The 22,823-nt window shown below is 44.2% G+C and overlaps 1 protein-coding gene across 1 annotated transcript in view; it reads left to right on the forward strand.

The window, feature by feature from the left end:
* Acot12 (acyl-CoA thioesterase 12) overlaps positions 1 to 22,823 on the forward strand; it is a 48,060-nt gene that overhangs the window by 20,624 nt on the left and 4,613 nt on the right. The window contains exons 6-14 of the mRNA XM_045133395.1: positions 190 to 291; positions 3,107 to 3,242; positions 10,486 to 10,639; positions 12,425 to 12,544; positions 13,041 to 13,191; positions 13,638 to 13,693; positions 13,952 to 14,015; positions 15,571 to 15,654; positions 21,165 to 21,298. Of these exons, the coding sequence (XP_044989330.1) occupies positions 190 to 291; positions 3,107 to 3,242; positions 10,486 to 10,639; positions 12,425 to 12,544; positions 13,041 to 13,191; positions 13,638 to 13,693; positions 13,952 to 14,015; positions 15,571 to 15,654; positions 21,165 to 21,298 (1,001 nt within the window). The remainder of the gene's footprint in view (positions 1 to 189; positions 292 to 3,106; positions 3,243 to 10,485; positions 10,640 to 12,424; positions 12,545 to 13,040; positions 13,192 to 13,637; positions 13,694 to 13,951; positions 14,016 to 15,570; positions 15,655 to 21,164; positions 21,299 to 22,823) is intronic.

The following is a 22,823-nucleotide window of genomic DNA, read 5'->3' on the forward strand; positions in this document are numbered from 1 at the left end:
CCCTGGCATGCCTTTTCTCTCACTCTCTCTCCCTCATTCTCTGTCAAATAAATAAACAAAAATAAAATATTTTTTAAGAAAAACAAAAGGCACGTTTGGCAAAGTACATAAAGTGAATTTTGCATGCTACATTCAAATCTGCTATCTGGATGACTAACAGTTTATGTGTTTATGTCTTTTTTCCTTTAGATCAGTATCAAGGTCATGGTACAGGACATGTGCACTGGCATAGAGAAACTTGTTAGTGTGGCATTCTCCACATTTGTAGTTAAACCAGTCGGAAGAGAAAAGGTAAATTTTCTATGCGAAGAGACACCTCTTCATATATGCCAGAGTCATAGTACTGGTTGCATCAGAAGTAATTGTTCTTAGGATAAGACTCACTTTCCCGAGTTTCCCTGCTCACTGGTGCTCACTGTGGTCGTTGTTCTTTAGAAACGTCATGGGGACTGACCAGGTCTCGAGAAGAGGGCCTTGCGGAGAAGGAGTACAGTTTTATGAAGCAAGGGAAGGCATGTGTTTAAAATGACTTAAAGGTCACATCAGCTTCTCAGAAATGCCGCTTGCTGTTTTACTTTTGTGGTTATACAACACAAATTGAGTTGAGATTTTAAAAAAAAATCTTAAAGCAAGAGAAATTCAGCAAGTAGTTTCATGCCATGGTCCATTTTTTTGTTAAGGAAAATGTCAAAGTTGCTGAGCTTCTGTAGTTTAAAGTAAGCTGCGGGGCATCTGGGCTGAGAACGCACTGAACGCAGTGGCACGTGCTTCTGCCCTGCCCTGCCCAGCGCTCACCCGGCCACAGCCGTCAGCGTCTCTGAAGGCTCCTGAGGTCTCTTCTTTGTCACGTCCCTCTAGAGACAGGGTGCCTGGAGAAGACCCTCATCCAGTCTAGGCATCTGTAGAATGTAACACTTCAATAAGGACTAGTTATTGTTAGTAATAATAGTATAATAATTAATATGTTGTAGTGACATTTTATTAGAATATCATATTTCTTATATATCATATTCTTAGTATTATAAATCAGAAAAATGCACTTCTCTCACTCAAAGCTTCCTATGAAACGTGCCACAAGGCAAATTCACCTGGGCAGAGGGTGCTGTTCTTCAAGCTGACGTTCACCCCAGCTCATTATAGTATCAGAAATGCCGCTTTCTAGGCAGGCCGTCCCCTGGGCCGAGTTAGACTCACTGAGGCGGAGACCTGGGCTTGGAAGCCTGAGGAAGCACTGCCTCCTGGTCTCACAGAAACCTAAGGCGTTGATGTGGTCTTGTCAACATTTCCGTTTTTCCCAACTCTCTCAAGAACCCCCAAACTCCTAGGAATGAGAGTAATGGAGGTGGGCACAGGGTTCATGTTGACAGAAAGTGACAGGAAAGGGTGTTTGTCACCATCCCATCCCCTTATGTGAGAGCCCTAGATTTCCTCTCCACCCTCAGACTTCTCATTTTGAATCCGGGAACATGGGGAATAAGCATGTAGTATCACCCCACAATTCATCTCAGCAGAACCTAAAGAATTGCTTTCTGGAGCCATTCTGGAAATTCAGCCACCTTACGATGCTACCATAAGGGGCTGCCTCACATTAAGTGAACTGAAAGGCACCTTTCCCACACTAACTAATTTTCCAGTTGGTGACTTTCTTATTCAGTAGCACATGATGTGATGAGGCATGAAAAGGCCGTGGTTTGGTTTGAACTACCAGGCTCTCTGCCCAAGTGAGTTCATCCCAGGATAAAATCGACAATGATTAGCAAGATTCAACTCTACAGTGGCTTGGGTCAAAACACGGGGAGGATACACATAACTCTGGGCTCGTGCGAGAAAGACTTGTGGGAACTGGAGGAGGTGGGACAGCGAGAGCAGGAAGGCTCAGGCCACCTTCAGGGAGGTCAGCCTTCAGGCACGTTTGCTGCCAGAGTTATTTTCAATTATTCATGGTGTACTTTTGTAGACTAGGAATTATCAGCATATATGCAAAGTATATTGGTTTCTAGGTAACCAGGGTGCAATTCTACCAAACAGTTTCTTATATCCATCCAGGCAAGTAACAAAAACAAAACAATGTTAAGGGTAAAACTAGTGTAGGCTGTCAATCTACATATTTCTGACCGAGTAGACAAGTGATATAGGGAAGCCTGGACTTTAAACTGCACATGAATCACTCGTTTCTTTCAGCTTTATCTGGGCCAAGGGTCAGGATTAGACTAGAGGTGTCCTGTCCTGAAGCTGCCCAGACCTTTCACACACATGGCAGCAGATGGGCATCTGTGGAGGAGCTTGACCCCTTAGTACCATTGCGTCATAGGTTTCTGGAGGTCAGTTCAAGTTTTGCACTGATATATTGATTCTTTAGTTTGTCTCTTAGGAGATGTTTTGATCATGTAATAAAATTTACCAACGGAGATTATCTTTTGATACAAGATAGTCTTCTCTACACAATATCTTTATTCCCTCCCTTGGATGTCTTAATTTTGCAAAAGATAGAAGAAAAATTCTTGATAGGATTCAGCGGGCCAAAGTCCTTATCCTCATTTATCGGTTTCATATTTTGTAGAATTCATGTCATATGATTCTGTCAAAATATTATAAAATCAAAGAAAGTAAACTAATATAACTTTCAGTTCCATCCCTTGTTATATGGAAAAATAAAGAAGGTTGTACTGAATTTTTTGTTGTTGTTGTTCATTTTTATTTAGTTATTTGAGTGCGACAGACAGAGAGAGAAAGAGGCAGATAGAGAGAGAGAATGGGTGTGCCATGGCCTCCAGCCACTGCAAATGAACTCCAGACACGTGCACCCCCTTGTGCATCTGGCTAACGTGGGTCCTGGGGAATTGAGTCTCGAACTGGGTTCCTTAGGCTTCACAGGCAAGCGCTTAACCACCAAGCCATCTCTCCAACGCTGTGCTAAATTTTTTAAGTTGAAAATATTTAAAAGACAAGTTGTACCAGAATATTGTTGAAAATATCTATAAATGCTCTGCTTCCTTGAGTTAAAAACCACATAGCATATCATTTGTTTTTGCAGAATTCAGGGCTGTGATCTTACAATTGAGCAAGGCATTGAAAGACAAATTTAAAGTAAGTTTTCTTCCTCTAGGTTCACTTAAAACCAGTCACACTTCTTACTGAGCAAGATCATGTAGAATATAACCTGGCTTCTGAGAGAAGAAAAATTCGATTGCAGCATGAAAACACCTTCAAAAACTTAATGAAGGAGAGTAGCAAGTTTGATGGTCAGTAAGTCTGTTTATAGGAACTTTATGTGTCTGTGTGAAGGGAAAAGTTCCTTTCCTTGAGCACTTATTTTCACCCTCTCATTTCAACTGTGATAATGTTAGACATCTTTTCCAACAGGCCCAGGAGGTGGAGCAGGAAGGACTGGTATTGGAATGTAAATGGTGGCATCTAAGCCTCTAGGTGGGAGGATCTGCAAGGGTAGAAATGAGAAATAAAGGATAGGCAAAGAAGTTGGTGGTTACCACTAAGTCAGCACCCTGTAGCGGTGATGATGAAGGGAGGCTGCCCATGGCGTGCTGAGGTGGCACTTCACAGGCACTGTGCATTTCCCATCTAGAACTTCCTACGAGCCTCGCTTGTTCTCAGTAGAGAAGGGCACTCTGAACAGGGAAGAAACTTTCAAAAGAGCCCATGTGATCAGAATGGAATGGAAAATTCTATAAGCACATTGGGCAGCGAGTGAGACCATGGAAACTCGGGCATTGATCCTTGCTTCAGTTCAGCTCTGCCTTGAGCAGGAGAAAGGGTCAGGCCCAGAGGTTGTTCCCCTCTCTGCTCGCAGTCCATGGTCTTCTGTTGCCTGCTCCCTGTTACCTAAGCAACTCTGGATCTACAGGGGTAAAAGAAATAGAGAAAAGTAAGTGTTACTTTAATTGATTGACAATGGAGAAATTCCTGTTGGGGACTTCTATGAGCAAGTTCATATTCTCTCCTTTTCTTGCTTTTCTCAGAGCTACCCCAACTAGAAACCAGCTGTATTCCCTATGGTGGCTGATGATTGTCCCTTGCATGTCACTTATATTCTCATCCCTCATTAAATGCTCAGTGGCACATCAGTAGTTTTTCTTGCCTTACAAATAAAATGGAAGGAGAAAGATTTTGTTAATATGTCCAGGTGATTTCCACAATAACACAAATTTCCTTTTTGGTAATTTTTATTGAGAACTTTAATATATGAACATATTGCAAATATACCCCAGGGGTTACACTCTTATGACCCCTCTCCCCACCCCATCCCACTGAGGGACCTCCTCAGTGGGATTACCAGCAGTCACTGTGGGATCATGAATGCACCAGTCAGTCCCCAGGGGGACATTACCTCGGAGTATTCCTTCCCACCTTGTGGCTCTTACATTCTTTTGCCCCCCTTAACTGCAATGTTCCTTGAGCCATGGAGGGCAAAATAACACTTCTTTTCATAAAATACACATTCTTTGTTTTGTTTCCTGGGTTCTTTGAGGCCTTTTCATGCCTCTTTCCTTCCCCATCCCCTGGCCTTCTTGGGTGACTCCATCGCTGAAGTCCCGGGAACAGCACAGAAGGAGGACATAGCATGAACGAGCCAGGAGGGCGGGAAGGCGCGCTGAAGCCCAGCTTCTCTGGTTCTGAAGGAAGGCAAGGGAACAGAGAAAGGAAGGAGGAGGGCAAGCATGGGCCAGGACAGAATGGGGAAAGGGGGGCAGAGAAAGAGCCCACGGAAAGGCCTGACGTCAGAAGAAGCTGAAGCAGTGGTGGGGGTCGCAGGGTGGAGTCCTTGTTCTAACCAGCTGAGGTTCTCCAAGATTTCTGTCTTCACAGACCAGAGCTGGCAGAGGTGGCGGGGCCCTCACTATCAAGGGGCATCGCTGTCCAGGACACACAAAGCTTTACTGGGCTTCAAGGTGGTCAAGGTGACTGATAAGCTCATCGCTGAGGTAGGAGCAGGTTTCCAGACATCTCAAGCCTGTGCTTCGCTTCCACCCCCTGAATGTTCTTACCTACATGCTGACCTGATAAAGGGCCGTGCCCATTACCAAGATATGCTTAAGGAAGCAAAGACTTCGTGATTAAATTACGATGCTGAGGGCAGTGAGTCTCGTTTCTTTAAAAGATGGTCCTGGCTCCAAGATATATTTTAAATGCCTCTGTCCTGAGGAATGAAACAGCTGAGCCATGAGAATAACCCTAAGGCAGTCTAGACAGCCATTAATAAGGAACAAAACCCAAACAGCAATCAACCACCAATGCACCCTGTTGTCTTCTCACTGCTGAAATCTCAGGATAAAATGAAATGACAAAAAATTCTTACTTATAGCCTAACTCTTACTGCACTTAGCAAGTAGATCTTCCAAGTTATCTTGTAAAAGTATGCCTTTAATATGGTTATTAATAACCATTGCAGTTACCCTAGTTTTCCTGACTTTCCTTCCAGCATAATTATATCTGTAAAAAAAAAAAACTTCTGTCCTCATTAAAATTATACTTCTTGAGTTTGCAGTGAAAAGTAAAAATAAGCCAGGTGTGGTGGCACACACCTTTAATCCCAGCACTCGGGAAGCAGAGGTAGGAGGATTACCATGAGTTCAAGGCCATCCTGAGACTAGTGAATTCCAGGTCAGCCTGACCTAGAGTGACACCCTACCTCAAAAAAAAAACAAAAAACAAAACATAGCAAGCTCTTGCTTCAGAAAAATAAATACAGGTCTGCCGGGCGTGGTGGCGCACGCCTTTAATCCCAGCACTCGGTAGGCAGAGATAGGAGGATCGCTGAGAGTTCAAGGCCACCCTGAGACTACATATTGAATTCCAGGTCAGCCTGAGCCAGAGTGAGACCCTACCTCAAAAAACCAAAAAAAAAAAAAAAAAAAAGAAAAAGAAAAAGAAATACAGGTCTGGAGAGATGGCTTACTGACTAAGTCACTTACCTGTGAAGCCTAAGGACCCAGGTTCAATTCCCCAGTGCCCATGTAAACCCGGTACACTTGGTGGGGTGCACTTGGTGGTGCAAGCGTCTGGAATTCATTCTATCTCTCTGTCTCTCTGTCTCTGTCTCTGTCTCTCTCTCTCTCTCTCTCTCTTTCTCTCTCACACACACACAAATAAATATTTTTTAAAACCTTTTAAAAAATCACTCTGGAAGCAAATAATTTTGTCTGCAGCAATATAATAGTCTTAATATATGGAAAAATCTAAAATTTACAGATAACTATTTACAAAAATCTTTGCAAACCCACCTCAGCAGTCAGAAAAGGACGACAGATGTGAAGTTCAGAGCTGGCCAGAGCCCAGCAGCGCTGCGAGGGAAGGCTTAGCTGGCTCGGCAGCAAGCGCAGGTGCCCAAGCTCTGACACGGTCAGCCCGCCTTCGGTACAAGGGCAGGTCGGGGTCATCTGCAGCCAAAACCCCCAAAATTGGTCCCCTCCATGAGTCACCTAGAGAGCCCTGATAGGGACCCTCGTATGTCCCAGCAGTGGCCTTCGATGGCATGGGGGAAATATTTTGCTTTGAGAATGTGCCCAAGTAGACCTCCATGCGTACTTGGTGCTGGAATCCACGCCCTGTGAGGCGGAGGCCGGCAGGGTGATCCGCGGTCTACCTTAGTGCAGCATGTACTGTGCCGCAAGGCTCACGGGTGTGTTCTAAACCCCCTTTTATTAGCAGCAGCAAATAAAAATCCTCTGTGGAAGAAAGCCTTTTTCTTAGCTTTAAGGGATTTCTACAGATAATATCCAAGCAAAAGGAGCTCCTGATAAAACCACCAAAAAAAAAAAAGACTCAAAGATCTAGAAGTGACATCAGACCCACACAATCCCCAAAGATCACCTCATAAGAAGCATAAGAAGTAAGAAGGCCATTGTAACTTAAGGAACAGAAGGGGCTGGGAGTGTAGGTTCGTGCTGGGGTGCTTGCCTGCAGATGCAAGGTCTTAGATTCAATCCACAGCACAATAAAATATGCAATAGAAAAGTATCAAAAGTATGATCAAGAATAGAAAGATTATTTACAAAGTTCAACAAAGACACAAGGAGAACTTGTCACGTTGGCTCACAAGTATAATTTCAGCACTTGGGAGGCTGAGGCAGGAAGATCACAAGTTGGAGATCAGCCTGATCTACATGAGTTAGAGGCCAGCCTGAGCTACAGAGTGACACCCTGTCTCAAAACAAGCAAAGAAACAATAAAACATATGCATATGTGTGTACATATACATGATATATATATATATGTTGGGAGACACATGAAACATAATGAGAGTCTCACGCTTATTTAATTGAAATTCCAAAGGTGGGAGAGAAGCAATATTTGAATCAATGACATAGACACTTAATTAAGAGATAACAAGAATGTTTAATATGCATACGAAAAGATGTTGGACCTCATTAGTAGTCAGTGAAATGCAAATCATGAACAACATAGGATAATATTTCACAGCCAGTAAACTAGAAAAATTGAGCAGTGGTACTTTTTAAGGAAAAGGGGAGGAGAGGGACTTCCAGTGCCGCAGGAAGCTATGTGAGCAAAGTTGAGTTCATTCACCACTCATTCATTCAGCAAGTACATGTCAGCTCTGGGACAGGTTCAGTGAGCCACCACACTCACCAATGTTGACGAAATTTCTACTTCTTTGTCAAACTTTCAAGATCATTGCTTTGCTCCTAAATCATATTTTCTTTTGTCTCTTACTTATTTCTTTGTGGTGCTATGGTTTGAATCCAAGGCCCTTTGTCTGTTTCACAAGGACTCTAGCACTAATAATATCTATCAGGAATGAAAATTTTAAAATGTACATATTGTATGCCCTGCCTCAAAGAGCTCAGGATCTGATGGGTCAGATAGTGAAAGATCATTCAAATGGGCATAAAACTAAAGCTGTGAAATAAAGGTGCAGAGAAGCACTCAGGATGGAAAGGCTTAGTGAGGCCACCAGACAAGGCTTTTCTGAGGAAGTGACCACTGTGAGGCGTCCAGGCAGAAGGGCGTGCGGGGGAAGCAGCGGTGACAGCCGGGGGATTGCTGCCGTCAGAACACAGAGCGACTGATTAAAGAAGACCAGGGTGGCAGACCAAAGTGGGGGTGGCGATGAGCATCCCAGCAGCTCCGGCTAGAGAGGGAGGGTGGGGCTGGATTAGGATAAAGCCATGAGAAGGATCTGGAATCTCAAAGTAGAACAGTGGGAGCTACTGGTGTGTTTGTTTTAGTTTGCAATTGATTGGTATGTTTGTGTGTGTGTGTGTGTGTGTGTGTGTGTGTGTGTGTGTGTGTGTGGATACACGCACGCCACAGCATGAGTGGAGAGGTCAGAAGACAACTTTCAGGTCAGTACTCACCTTCTACCTCGTTTTGAGGCAGGGTTGTTGTTCATTGCTCTTTTTGTGAGCTTCTCCAAGTTCTCCTGTCTCAGCTTCATTTCTCGCTGTGGATGCACTGGGGTCACAGAACCATGCCATAGCTTCTGGCTTTCTGTGTGGGGTTTGGGAATCCAAAGCCAGGTACTCAGCATTGCATAGCAAATGTTTTCTCCCCAGCCCCTGCTACTGACATGTTTTAATCAAGGAACTGAAATGATCATTGGAAACAATAAAAGAAATAGATCATCAATGAATTATGAATGAAAAAGTCAGAAAGCTGGGCCTGGTGGTGCATGTCTTTAATCCCAGCACTTGGAAGGCAGAGGGAGGAGGATCACCGTGAATTCAAGGCCACCTTGAGACTACATAGTGAATTCCAGGTCAGCCTGGGCTAGAGTGAGACCCTACCTAGAAAAAAAAAAAAAAAAAGCAAAACAAAACAAACAAAATTCAGGCTGAAGAGATGGCTTAGCAGTTAAGGTGTTTGCCTGCAAAGCCAAAGGACCCAGGTTTGATTCCCCAGGACCCACGTAAGCCAGATGCACAGGTGGCACATGCGTCTGGAGTTCCTTTGCAGTGGCTGGAGGCCCTGACATGCCCAATCTCTCTCTCTCCCCCTCTATCTGCCCCTCTCTCTGCCTCTTGCTCTTCCTCTCTCTCCCAAGAAAACAGATCACTACTTTTTTACTTCCCGTTAGAAAGTGGAGTTAAAGACACCCTTACCTTTACCTTTTCGTCACCTAGAAGGAGCTGCTCCAAGAAAAGCCTGCTTCCCATTACTGGGTGAATTCGCATGCTCATGTGCCTGCTCCGCTCTGGAGGGACAGTCCAACCAGGATGCCCGGGATGTGTCGATCCTCCCCCACTTCCCCACAATGGCCCATAGGATTTAGTGTATTGTGATTTACTAGGTGATGCCAGAGACATGATTGAATATATTTCCTGCTTTGCAGCCAGAGTAAATGATTTCTCCATTGTTCAGAATAAAACCCAATTTGTCACCAGAGGAGGCAGAAATGACTCAAAATAGCAGAAGGTCAAGGAGCAGTGTGGCTTCTCTCCAGTGACCGCGTCCGTAGACAGCTTGCACAGGAAGCCACATCGCCACCCTGCAGTTCACGGGGTTCCACATTCTCAATGTCAGTAGCCCCTCAGAGCTTAAGCTATTGATTTTTACAATGTTTAGTTTTGTTATTTATTTGCGTGTGTATGCATGGTGATGTGTGCCTTGACATGTGCATTTCCACCATGCCTGGGTGAAGGGGAACTTCACACGTTTCTCCTCTCCCTTCACCTTCTTTTGAGAGAGGGCTTGTCCCTTTGTTTGCTGCTTCTGCTTGTGAACTTCTGGGTTCTCCTGGTTCTACCTCCCAGTCTCTTAGGTACATTGGAATCACAAACAAGTATGCCACTTTGTGTCTAGTCTGGTGGGCACTGAGGAGGATAAAACTTGGGTTGGCAGGTTTGTGAGCAAGCGCCTTTAACTGCTGGACCACCTCCTCAGCCCGGATTCCTTTACTTTATTTATTTATTTGCAAGCAAAGAGAGATAGCGGGAAAAGAGACAGAGAATGAGTGCCCCCAAGGCCTTTAGCTGCTGCAAACAAATTCCAGATGCATGCACCACCTTGTGTGTCTGGCTTTACGTGGGTCTGGGGAATTGAACCCAAGCTGTTAGGCTTTGCAGGCAAGCACCTCAACCACTGAGCCCTTTTTCCCACTGCAAATTCCTTTACTTTTAAGACTTGAGAAGGTCTGGCATAGGTATACATCTGTAAAGCCACCACTACAATTAGGATATTGATGTACTTATCACCTCCCAAATTCTTGCCCCCCCCCCCTTGCCTTTCCCCACCCGTTTAAATGGGCCCACTGCTCTGGTCAGAACTTCAGTGGACTGCCTACCAGTTGGGATGCAGTCTCCAGAAGGCCCTTTCTGATGTTATCTTCCTAGAAATATCTCCCAAGTCCCTGTAAAGATCCACCTTTGGGATGGAAGCCACACTACAGCTTTAAGGTTTCTGAGAACAATTTAACTTTTCTGGAAGTCTGAAGTTGCGTTGCGGTGGGCCAGGAGGGGCTGTCGTGCGGGTTCGGAGGCTGACCCACCCCTGCTCTCCTTCGCCTGGCAGATCCCACCTGTGACGCGGAGGGAGCTGTCCCCACCAGGGGCTCCTCTGTCCAGAGCATTGAACTTGTCCTCCCACCCCATGCGAACCATCATGGGAACACGTTTGGTGGCCAGATCATGGCGTGGATGGAGACAGTGGCGACGATTTCTGCAAGGTTGCTGGTTTTGACCTGTGATTTGGGGGGCAGCAGAAGGAAAGCAGGACGTAGCTGAGTGAGACCCTGTTGCCAGGCTAGCCACGGTGTTGGTCAAGGAAAGAACTTAGGGAGACATTGCTTTTCATCCAAATGGAGCAATTATAAATCATAAATTGTAAATGCTTACCTAGGATTAGTCTACCCTCTTATGTGGAGGTGAAAGTTTATGTTCTTAACTCAGAAACAAAACTGAAATGACAGTTTTAATACTTAATTCTGAAGTAGGAATGTCAGTCAGTGATGCTTTAACCCATTGTGCCTGGAAGCTTATGGCAAAGCAGAGTTGGAACAGAAAGAGGAGAAGACAGATCGTACACCTGGAGATTAGGCACCAGCCTCATTTCAGACCTTGGAAGAGGCAACTTACAATTAAGCCTGACCTCTGAAGGTGCTAGTTAAAATCAGAATAGCCAAAACATTCGCTGGAAAATAAGAAGAGGCAGAAGGAAGCTTATAAGAATACTTTAAAAATCTACTCAATTAAAAAAAAGGTATTTTATTCTTACCATAACCACACTTGTGATTGAGTAGCTGGAAGGAACAGTGTGTAATGTGAGGATGCATATGAAAATTTCTGATCATTTTTATAATCACAAAACTTAAGGTTTGAATTTTCCAAAATGAAAGAATTTTATTATTAATGTGTCTGTAGATATGATATATGATATGTGATACACAGATATGATATAGACTGATATGTGGTGCACAAGTATAATATATAGTTAGAAATCTATAATTATCTTATTAAATTGCACACAGAAAAACCTATTCTCATGTTTTATTAAAAATTCTTTTTGTTAATTTATTTATTTACTTGAGAATGACAGACAAAGAGAGAAAGAGGCATATATATATAGAGAGAGAGAGAGAAAGGGTGCACCAGGGCCTCCAGTCACTGCAAACGAACTCCAGATGCATGCGCCCCCTTTTGTGCATCTGGCTAACGTGGGTCCTGGGGAATCGGGCCTCAAATGGGGGTTCTTAGGCTTCATAGGCAAGCACTTAACTGCTAAGCCATCCCTCCAGCCCAGAAAAGCCTATTTTTTAAAGTGAGGCTGTCACTCTTAATGACAATGAAGCAGGTGAGGTTGGACATGCGCTGTTGTAAAGACTGACAGCGTCATTAGCCGCGGTGGACTCGGGCACTTAGCCCGCTTCTTTAGAGAAATGAGTGGCGCAGTGGTCACAGAGACGGCTGAGCACGGTGACAGTGACTTCTGAAATTAAACATTCTGTGCACTTACTTCAAAGTTCAGTACAAAGAGTATGTGCTGCATAGGTTTGGGGGCTTTGTGTGGCAATTTTTCCATGGGAAGAAAAAGTGTGTCTTTTGACGTAGGTGGATAAATTCAGTCAGCTGATACTAAAGGGTGGGGGGCCGGCAGCAGTCATCGCCCTGTGCCCAACTCCAGCCCTCCAGTCACGATTTCCCGGGGCTATAGCCAGGAGCTGAGGACAGGGGTCCGGGTTTTGAAAGGACCTCCATGGGAGACCAAGCAAGCAGCATCTTCATAAAGTCCCATTGCTGGGGGACGTGGTGGCTCCCCAGACGTTGGCAGGTCCTGAACAGAACCACTCTCGGTGCCCACTCAGTCCACTTGAGTGGAAGAGTCGTTTCTTTAGAAAGCAGGTGAAGTACTGGTCACCTGTGTCCATGCAATGACCCATTGGTTTATGGAGGCATTTTGGAGACAATCAACTGCTCACTGATCCCGCCACCTCTGCTGCCCTGGCTCTCCTCAGCCGCCTGTGTCACAGCCACCCCTTTCTGAAGTCTGTGGATATGTTCAAGTTCCGGGGACCATCCACAGTTGGGGACCGTCTTGTCTTCAATGCCATTGTCAACAATACATTCCAGACCTGGTAAAGTATGCTCGGTGGGCCACCTCAAAGCTGCATGGGCCAAACTGATTTCTGTTTCAAGCTGGAGGTGCATGCAGGGATGACTTCATGAGTTTCTTCTGATTTGTTTGTATTTGCCCCCAACCTACGGACACACGTTTTAATCCTTTCTTCTGTCTGCGGCCTGTTCACACTGCGTGTGTGATGAATTGGAGATTTTGTCCCATGAGAGCGTGGCAGCAACTTCAGGGTGGCTCTGGTTGGTATCTGCCACCCTAAGAGAAGGGTCTTCTCCCCGGTTTTAAGTGAGGGGAAGTGAAGCGGAAATGCACCAGGGGCTGTTACAAACCATCCGGTGTGCTGACAGCTGTTTTTGAGGGTTGTGCAGAGTTGCTGACGACAAAGAGGAAAACTGACCTCATCCTCTTGCGGCCTGGTTGGGCTGTCAGGGGCAGGGGGGGCTGGCCACACCATGGTCCCATCTTGCCCATCGCTCTGTGTCTCGTTGGTCTTGCAGCGTGGAGGTCGGCGTGCGAGTGGAAGCTTTCAACTGTCGAGAATGGGCTGAGGGCCAAGGTCGTCACATCAACAGTGCTTTTCTCATTTACCAAGCCGTCGATGACCAGGAAGAACTTGTCACTTTCCCTAGAGTCAAACCCATCTCCAAGGTCAGTTATTACCACACGGCTTCCTTAGTCAGACCTTGGTTACAAAGCTCCATGGCATCACTTCCTACCAACACCAGCCTCTGGAGTTTAATGCCTAAGAAAGCCTTTTTTTTTTTTTTTTTTTGCTTTGGCTTTTCCCCACAAATTATGGTTCATGCTGCAAGAAGTATGACTTTCTGTGCCCGCTGCCTTTGTGTCCTCCACCATGTCCTGATGTCCAGTTCTGGATGCCCTCCCACATTCCTGGGAACTGTGTCTTTTTCATCCAGGAGTCACGTCCTCGCCACTGTTCACTCCTCCTAAATGCCCTGCAGTGAGATGTATGTACGATCCTGGAAACAGAGATTAGCAGATGTCACAAAGACACCAAGCAGACCTAGGCGAAGGATACTTAAGGATTTTAGAAATAAAATATTAGAAATTGATTGATTTTGCTTTTTTTAAAGGATGATTTCAGACGCTATCAGGGAGCAATTGCACGCAAGCGAATTCGCCTAGGCAGGTAAGAGACATGAGGTATAAGGACTGGATGGACTCTCCGTCTGATAAGCTATAAAACCAAGAGCCCCTGTTGGAGTTTCTGTTCCCACACAGTAAGAAAAGAGATGGCCTGACATTCCATAAAGCCTAAACACAATTCATGTTCCCACACAAAACAGCTCCCAAAAGCTACTAATTTCAACTCAAAAAACTATCACAGACATTGTTGTATATGAAATTCATAGACCAAAAAAAAAGTTTACTTTTCATTTTTTTCCAGAAAATACATTATTTCCTACAAGAAAGCAGGTCCAGTCAGCCTACAATGGAACATAAGCAAAAAGGTAATAGTTCTGTGGTTTGGGATTCTCCATCATGAAATCTCGTTAGTGGCTCACACCACTAGGCAGTGGAAGCACTCAGCTGCACAGCAGGTTCAAGACCAGCCAGGGACACATGCAACCCTGTCTCAAAAAATAAACAGTCACACGATCACAAAAACATAAATCTTCCTGTTTCATTGACTCGGGTTGTACCTACGTAGGTTAGATGACAGGGGATTAACCCATCATTTCAAAATGAAACAGAACATAGCATCAGTAACTGCCTGCTTCACTGCTGAGTCGCAGTTCTGTGAACAGCTCCCAAGCTACGACCAACCACAGGATGCCACAACATTAGACGTGTTGTGTTATGCGGGGCATCGATCTCTGTGGTCTTGTCATGTTTTGCAATGAATGACATGTCCGTGAACTTGCACTTTCATAGAATGAGAGACTGAGGCAACTGGACATTTTTTGACAATAAAATTGAAAGAGAAACCTAGCTTTCCTTAATAAATAAATTTAAAATATATATATATATATATATATACATCATTGTCAGTTGCACTGAAGGCAACCTGTCTTCGTTCATGATACCAGTTAAAGTCCCGCACACTTGCTAAGCACAGTTTCCTTGTCTGAAATGAAGGGCTGACGATGCTGAAGCAGCGACCTGGTTGGTAACCGATACTGAGACCTTGGCTTTTATTTTTTACTTATTTATTTTTCCAAGGTAGGGTTTTGCTCTAGCCCAGGCTAACATGGAATTTGCTATGTAGTCCCAGGGTGGCCTCAAACTCACTGCTACTTCTGCCTCCAGAGTGCTGGGATTAAAGGCCTGCACCACCACACCTGGGTTTTTCCTAATTTTTTTAAAAAATTATTTTTATTTATTTATTTGACAGGGAAAGAGGGAGAGAGAGAGAGAGAGAGAATGGGTGGGCCAGCCACTGCAGATGAACTCCAGGCGCGTGCGCCCCCTTGTGCATCTGGCTAACATGGATACTGGGGAATCAAACCTGGGTCCTTTGGCTTTGCAGGCAAATGCCTTAATGGCTAAGCCATCCTTCCAGCCCCTAATTTTTTTTTTTTTAAAGGATCACTTGCTAAAATGTTTGCCATGCAAGCACAGGATTGGCATAGGTTCAGAACTCACATAAACGCAGGACATTCAGAGGTGGAAAGAGTCAGATTCCCAGGGCGAGCTGGCTAGCTAGACTAGCCAAACTGAGATCTGTGTTCATTGAGAACCTGTCTCAATAAATAAAGCTGAGCATGGTTGAGGAAGAAGACACCTAACATACATCAACCTGTAGCTTCACCATGCACAAGCACATATGTGCAAATGCACCAGTACACATGCACCTACATACCTAGAACCCATATGCTTATATATCACACACAAAAGAGTTTGAGATAGAAATTACATGTTAGCTATGGTTTATTTTTAAGCTCAGCATTATCACTTAAGTTCAGCCAATAGTCCCTCCCAATACTGGTTATTTCCTAAGCAGAAAATAGGGTTATAGCTCCCTCTCTATGCCTTGAACACACAGCTTTTAAAATCTTGTTCTAGGAATCCATAATTAATAACAATGTGGAGGCTTTCAAAAGGCTGGCAGCCAAGAGTGGCTGGGAGGTTACCAGTACCATGGAAAAGGTGGGTGTCCAAATATTTGTACCATTCCTGCCCTTCACAGGTGAGAATTAAACGGTGGTGGTCCTTCTGTTGCTCCAACTGCTGCTTTGAAGATGGTTAAACATAATTTGGGACAGGCGTTTTTTAAGAGACAAACACCTTGCCAGCACTGTGTCGCCCCCTGCTGGTTGACTTGGAGTCCTCCACATGGGCTCCATCGCTGCCTCCCAGCTTAGTTAGGTTCTCACATCCCACCTCTCATCTCCCACTCTTCCCTCCGTTACACCCAGTCTGAGGACGCAGACTCCTCACAAACTCACTCTGGTCTTCATAAACTCCTCCAGCAGCTCTGTCACCAAGACCTTTTAAAAGCCAGCTGGCGGATTCTGCATTGTCTGTCACATTTCTTCTACAGTTTCTGTGAGTTGATATTTAAGGGCTCCATTGCAATTTAGCATTGGAATGGTCTTCTCTCCTTAACTCCATAAACCTCTGGGGTGCTTGATTTCCTTATATTTATCCTACTAATTTAAATACTAGTAATCTTAGTGTTTAAGTAAGCACATATCATCTAAATTTTCATTTTAACTAATTTTAGAGAATTATTGGGAAACTCGTAGAAGCTGCTATTCACACTAAGTAAACTATAAGCTCGCTGGGGGACGTCTAGCTCTCCTTACTATTCCCAGACCACCAGAGTTCAGATCTTGGGATGCATTCATGGTTCAAGTATATGATGTTCATCATCAGTGAAGGAGTACCTTATAAAATGAAACGATCCCGAGAGAGTCCAAGTTTACAACCACTGTCCCGTCATAATTACAGCCTGATCATGCAGTCACCTCAGCCTGAAATTTAAGTAAATTCAAAGGCTCTTTCCTTGATCCTTTCCAGTTCTAACTTTGACTTTTTCTAGGAGTGCTTTGTTTGGGCTGTTTGTCTTTGTTATTCTTTGTCCTGACTGTGAAATCCTTCCAGGGTCTTCCACGTACACTACCTGTGGCTTCTGCGAGGTTTCCATCTCTGCTTGGCGCAGCAATGCAAAGCATATTTCATTTAAGTAAAATTTGGGCTTCTCTTTATCTCCCATGAAAGGTGCCTGGTTGTCTTGTTTACCTGTCCTGCTATGAGTATATTTCTTATGTGGATGCTGGCACCTGAGCATCATGAACAGCAGGCAAGAGGTGGAATGAAGCAAAATAACATGTTTAGTGCTTTGTACGATACATTAAAACCTCGTTTCTTTGGGGAGTTGTGGCCAAAAAACAACCAAAATAATAAGTTACTATTGTTGTAAGAGATTCATGAGTGATTAATTCTTGATATTATGCACTTAGTAGTTTTCTCAGTTGGATTTGAATCCTTCCTTTTAACAATCATATTTATGACAAAATGTGATTTTGAAAATCTGATCATTTTTTCTTTATAATTTATCCTCACCTCTCTCTCTCTCATATTTTACAATTTTTATATTTAAATTTTTAAAACGTACTTCTCTTATTGCCTTCTATCACGTTTTAGTTGGATAATTTTTATACCACAACTGTCTGCAAGAATCACACTTATTACAGGTTTTTTTAAAAAATATATTTTTACTTACTTATTTGCAAGCAGAGAGAGATAGAGAGAAGAGAAACAGAGTGGATGTGTACACCAGGGCCTCCAGCTGCTGCAAACAAATTTCAGATGCATACACCACTGTGCATCTGGCTTTACGTGGGTACTGGGGAATTGAACCCAGGTCATTAGGCTTTGCGGACAAATGCTTTAAATGCTGAGACATCTCTCCAGTCCTCAGGTCTTTATATCTACATTCTCTCTCTTCCTTTCTCTCTTTTTTTTTCTCTCTCTCTCCCCTGTTTCTTCTGATCTTCCTGACTCTGCCTCCCAAGAACTTAGATTATAAACATCTACCCCACCCAGATCTTGATTCTTATTTTCAGTGTAGTTAGATATGGAGTCTGGCATTTATAATAAAATTGAACTGACCTGTGCTGAAGAGATGGCTTAGCAGTTAAGGCACATGCCTGTGAAGCCTAAGGGCCCTGGTTCGATTCTCCAGGTCCCATGTAAGCCAGATGCACATGGTGGCACATGCATCTGGAGTTCGTTTGCAGTGGCTAGAGGCCCTGGCATGCCCATTCTCTCTCTCTCTCTCTCCCTCTCTCTGTCTCAAATAAATAGACAAATAACCAATACCATAGGATGTAGCTTTAAAAAAATTGAACAGACCTTAAAGTTTTAGCTTACATTTGATTTTCTACATATAATATGAAACCAATTATAGAAACAATACAAAAAGAAAACTGCAAAGTTGGAAACATCACAAATGTATACACAAAATGTTGAGTAATAATTAAAAGGTAGAGATTGCAGTGTTTGACCTATCAAGGCTGGCTCTTAGGCAAGTCAAAGTAAAGGAGGGCAGAAAGTCCAGGAGGGGCAGGTAATTATGTTTTGGGACAAACTTTCAGGTTGCTGAAGATAAAGAGGGTTTTCTAGTCAGTAAGCAACTTGAGCTGGGTCCTTCTGGGGGAAATTATCATGAGTAGAAGACATACTAGGGATATTAGAATAAAATTCTCAATTACATGGGCCACCTAATAACCTTTATCTAGAACAGAACCCCAGGGAAGAGCAAACCAGAGGGGAGCTCATGTCGCTGAGGCTGGAGGAATGAAGAGGCTGGGCCCCGAGGCCCACCTGTGCAGGTCCCTAACCCTTACTTATCATCTGTGGTAGCCCCAGGTGCATCCACGGAACATCAGTAATTAAGATTGTGTAAGAAGTTCCCAAATCCTGCCCACTATGCAATTACAATAACAAAACTGTCAAATGATTTAAAAATTTCTAAACTTTTTACTTATTTCCTTATTGTAACAATGTGACAACCAAACCCACATCTAAACAGAATCTAATTATAATGAGAAACAACACCACTGATAAAGTATTGTCAATCTAGCAAAGTAGCTTTAGTCAAATTTAAACCTACTTATCTTAGCCTCATTTCATAGAATAAGTTCTCCAACCAGCACATGACAGAAGATTGAAGTTGGTGATGAATGGAATTAACCCCTCTTATACTAAGCAGGAAAGAGAAGCCACTTTCTTGGAGAAGAGTTCCTGAGACGATTTCGCTGAGCCAAAGCTCTCTTTTCTTAGGCGTGCTTAGAGAGAGCGTGAACTCTCTTTCCCTGCTTTGCAGTTCATGCTGTTGGTTCGGTAGCCCACCAATGCGATGGACTTCCCACTGCCTTTACCTTCTGTGGGAAGAATAAAAGTCCACTTTCACCCCGGTGAGATTCCTGGAACAGGTCACATCTGCGGAGAAGAAATGCAACAGTGAGCACTTAGCTTTGTCACCAAGCCAAGCTACCGTGGGGCAGAGTGTGCCTGAGAGCCGGGCAGTCGCTACCTGGAAAGTGCTTACTCTCCCTACACTGCCGTGGGGGGACCTGACTTGATCACTTAAACGGGATGCCATTGTCTCTATTCCGAAAGCTGGAGCCTGAGGTCAGGGTGTCAGCAGGCTAGCTGCTTACGAGAGAGCGAGGGAGGACAGGATCTGCAGCTCTTTCCTGGCGTCTGGGGCTGTTCCTTGCCTTGTAGACGCATCACCCCGCCTCATCTCTTGTCTTCACCTTTCCATCTTCATGTGACGCCCTCCCTGGGTGCCTATTTGTATGCAGTGTTCCCTGCCTATAATGACTGGATTAGGAAACGACTCCGTTGTAGTAGAACTTCATTTTAACTAACTGTGTCTACAAAGATCTTATTTCCATGTAAAGTCACATTTGGAGATACAAGAGGTTCCAACACGTGAACTTGGGGAGGAGGAGGAGGAGAACGCAAGTCAACTCTTAACAAGTGCTCAACCCAATCGTATCCCTTCTCCCTTCACCAAGGTAGAATACAGCCATCCCACTGCCAGTATGTGACCAGAGATGTAAGGACCTTCCAGACCACGTGTCTTCCGTAGACTTCGCTGAGCCCCAGCAGCCTGGTCTAGAGCCACTTGGCACCGAGCTTTGAGAAGGTGGTTTCGCTCTCCTTTCTGGATTTCACCAATGTTCCTCCTCTTCCCCCTCTGGCTAGGGACATACGCAAGCCAACCCAAGCTAGGTAGGGCAAGTCTCAGCAACCAATCAGAGCCCCGTTCTTACAGAGTTTTCTTGGTGTCTGACGAGTGTTCACAGCCTAGGCCACATCTTCCTTTGCAGGCTGGAAGTGAGAGACACACTTGGCCTGGAGGAGAGGTATTTTGCCTAAGTAACTAACCACATGTTTGTTTCCTAAAGTGCTTTTGGCTAACTTCTCATTGCCTCATTCACTTACTGATGATATTACATGTGTGTATGTGCATGTGTTTAAATAAAGGCTTTTCCTTCACAACAGCCTGGTTTTTCCATCAGCTTGGTTCCCGTGGTGAAGTCCTAACCTCATGTTTGTTTGTCTTCTCACAGCTTGTTGCCATGGGAATGATGATAAGATGGCAAGTTTGAACACTAACTTCAAAGGACTCTTAAAGGGATGAGGAAAATGTTCAGAATAGTAATGTAGTCTCAGGTGAACACCCATCCCTGATTATTGTCAAAAAAAAAAAAAAAAAAAAAAAACAAGTAGAAGGGAAACTCAGTCACAGAAAGGCATTCTTGTTTAAGTCTATGTCAAATGGCTCCCCGAGGCAGACCTCCACTGGCATAAGGAACAAATGCATTAGAAACTCAGGAACTGGCCTCACTGACAGATGGCTGTGATTCAGAAGTCAACAAATGCTTTGTGCTAAAGACATGGGGTGTGTCTGGGACCCTACTGGCAAGTTGAGTTAGTCTGGAGAAGGCTGGTTTGCTTTTGGGTCCCTTTAGCCCACTTGAAGATATGTCTGACACCTGAAGGAAGGGTCCCGAGCCATAGTCTGGACTCCAAAGTCTCTTGGGGAGAGGAGTCCCTGGCCTGCCAAGCAACTGCTGACATTCTCTGTTGTTCCTGGGCAGAGGAGCATCACAGAGAAAAGGAAAAAGGAATATGATTATATTCTTTATTTCATGAAAAAAACATGCTTCATATGAATGAAGTGACCACATATGTTTGGAGGACATGAGGCTAGCATGCAGGCCTTACTTAAACATCCAGTCCTGCTGCGTGTGAATGAAGTGACCGCATGTGTTTGGAGGACGCAGGGCCAGCATGCAGGCCTGACTTAGACGTCCAGTCCTGCTGCGTATGAATGAAGTGACCACATGTGTTTGGAGGACGCGGGGCTGGCATGCAGGCCTGACTTAGACGTCCAGTCCTGCTGCGTGTGAATGAAGTGACCACATGTGTTTGGAGGACGCGGGGCTAGCATGCAGGCCTGACTAGACATCCAGTCCTACAAGTGACACTGCCATTGTTGGGCTTCATTTTACCCAGGCGATGAGACGCCTGACATGGATAACCAGTTTATAACTACATGCCTGTAGGTATGGCTTCTAAAGTAAAAATCCATCTTTCTGTTATAATTTATTTATTGTCTTATTCTGATCTTTTAGATAAAAATATATGCTTTGGAAGAACAAGACGTTTTGTCCATTTGGGTCAAAAAACAGGTGAATAGTCCAGCACATGTGGCTTATCATCTCTTGTCTGACTTCACAAAGAGACCTTTGTGGGACCCCCACTACATGTAAGCACAAACCTTTTCTTAATCAGTTTCTTAATCAATGCTTGCATTATATAAAGTAACCTCCACATTGCAGTCCATCTCTGTTGCCCAGTGAATGATTCATTGTGTCAGAAGATCAGAGTATTTCTAAAATATTTTTACTTATTTGCAAGCAGAGAGAGAGAGAGAGAGAGAGAAGAGATACAGATAGAGAGAATGGGCACGTCAAATCCTCCACCAGCTGCAAATGCATTCCTGATACATGTGTCACTTTGTAAACTTACTCTGCCCAGAATACTGTCCCAGTGATATTGGTGGGTGCAAAGGAAGGATTACTATAGTAATCTACTGATCACCTACATTGAGTCAACACTTGTCCACATCTACTGTGCTGCTACTTACAAATTCAAAATTGAGATTCCTGTACGTGAGACCTGCAGAGGTCACTCAAACAGCACCATGTCAGACCCTGCACTGGAGTCCTGGCTGGGAGGCTCTGTCTGTAGTCCCCAGTCTCACCTTAATGCACAGCCTCACTGCTCTGGAGGAAGTGACTATCCCATGTCTTCCCACTGTTGGTTTTCAACCAGAAGTTCCCAGCAGGAAGTCGGCAGAACCATCCGTGAGACCTGGCGAAAGGCGTTGCTTCCTGTCAGTCCCATCCCGTCCTATCCCGTATGATGAGCTCTGATCTAATGGTGGCTGCTCCGTACACTGGTCTTCTCTCAACCCCTGCCATTTCCTGTCTCTTCATTCCTCGACCGATCTCTTCCGGTTTCCTTCCTTTCCTAGAATACAGTTGGCCACTCATTTCCATAGGTCCCATATCTACATATTCAACCACTTTGGATCAAATATGTTGGGGGAAAAATTGTGCCGGTACCAAACATGTACAGACTTCTTTCCTTGACTTCATTTCCTAAGAATTATAACAGCTATCTACACAGACTTGACCTTGGATAAGAAATTAGACGTGCTTTAAACGGTGAAGGAGGATATGTATAAGTCATATGAACAGACTATGCCATTTTCTATAAGGGACTTCAGCATCTAAGATTTTGGTGTCCCCACGGGAGCCTGGTGTCTGTCCTCACAAGTGTTCAAGACTGTACAGAGCCGCACACCTTCTCAGATGCCCTGGCAGTGACTGACTGCACTCAGGTCCAGACCCCCGGGCTACAGCCCTGCAGAACCTCCAAGACACCTTGTTAGGAAGGGAAGGGCTGGTAACATGGGATTTCTCTCCCATCAAATGCTACTGCTTATTTCTAAATCTTGATAAGATAGAGGTTCATCTTTAAATTTTCTAAACCTCACTGCAATTAATACCATATGTAAGACAATTTAATGTTGCTAAAATGAAACATCTCTGGGGTTATGTGTTCTATTTGTAGATAGAGGCCAGAATAATACCATGGGCTAATGCTATCATAATAAAATAGTCTGAGAAGAGAAAACATATTTAAATTTTTTCTTGTATCAGTAATTGTACATACTGTGTCAAAACAGTGTTGTTAGGGAAAACAATACTTAAATGTAGCATTGA

The sequence above is a fragment of the Jaculus jaculus genome, chromosome 14 (assembly GCF_020740685.1).
Source record: "Jaculus jaculus isolate mJacJac1 chromosome 14, mJacJac1.mat.Y.cur, whole genome shotgun sequence".
NCBI classification, from domain to species: Eukaryota; Metazoa; Chordata; class Mammalia; order Rodentia; family Dipodidae; genus Jaculus; species Jaculus jaculus.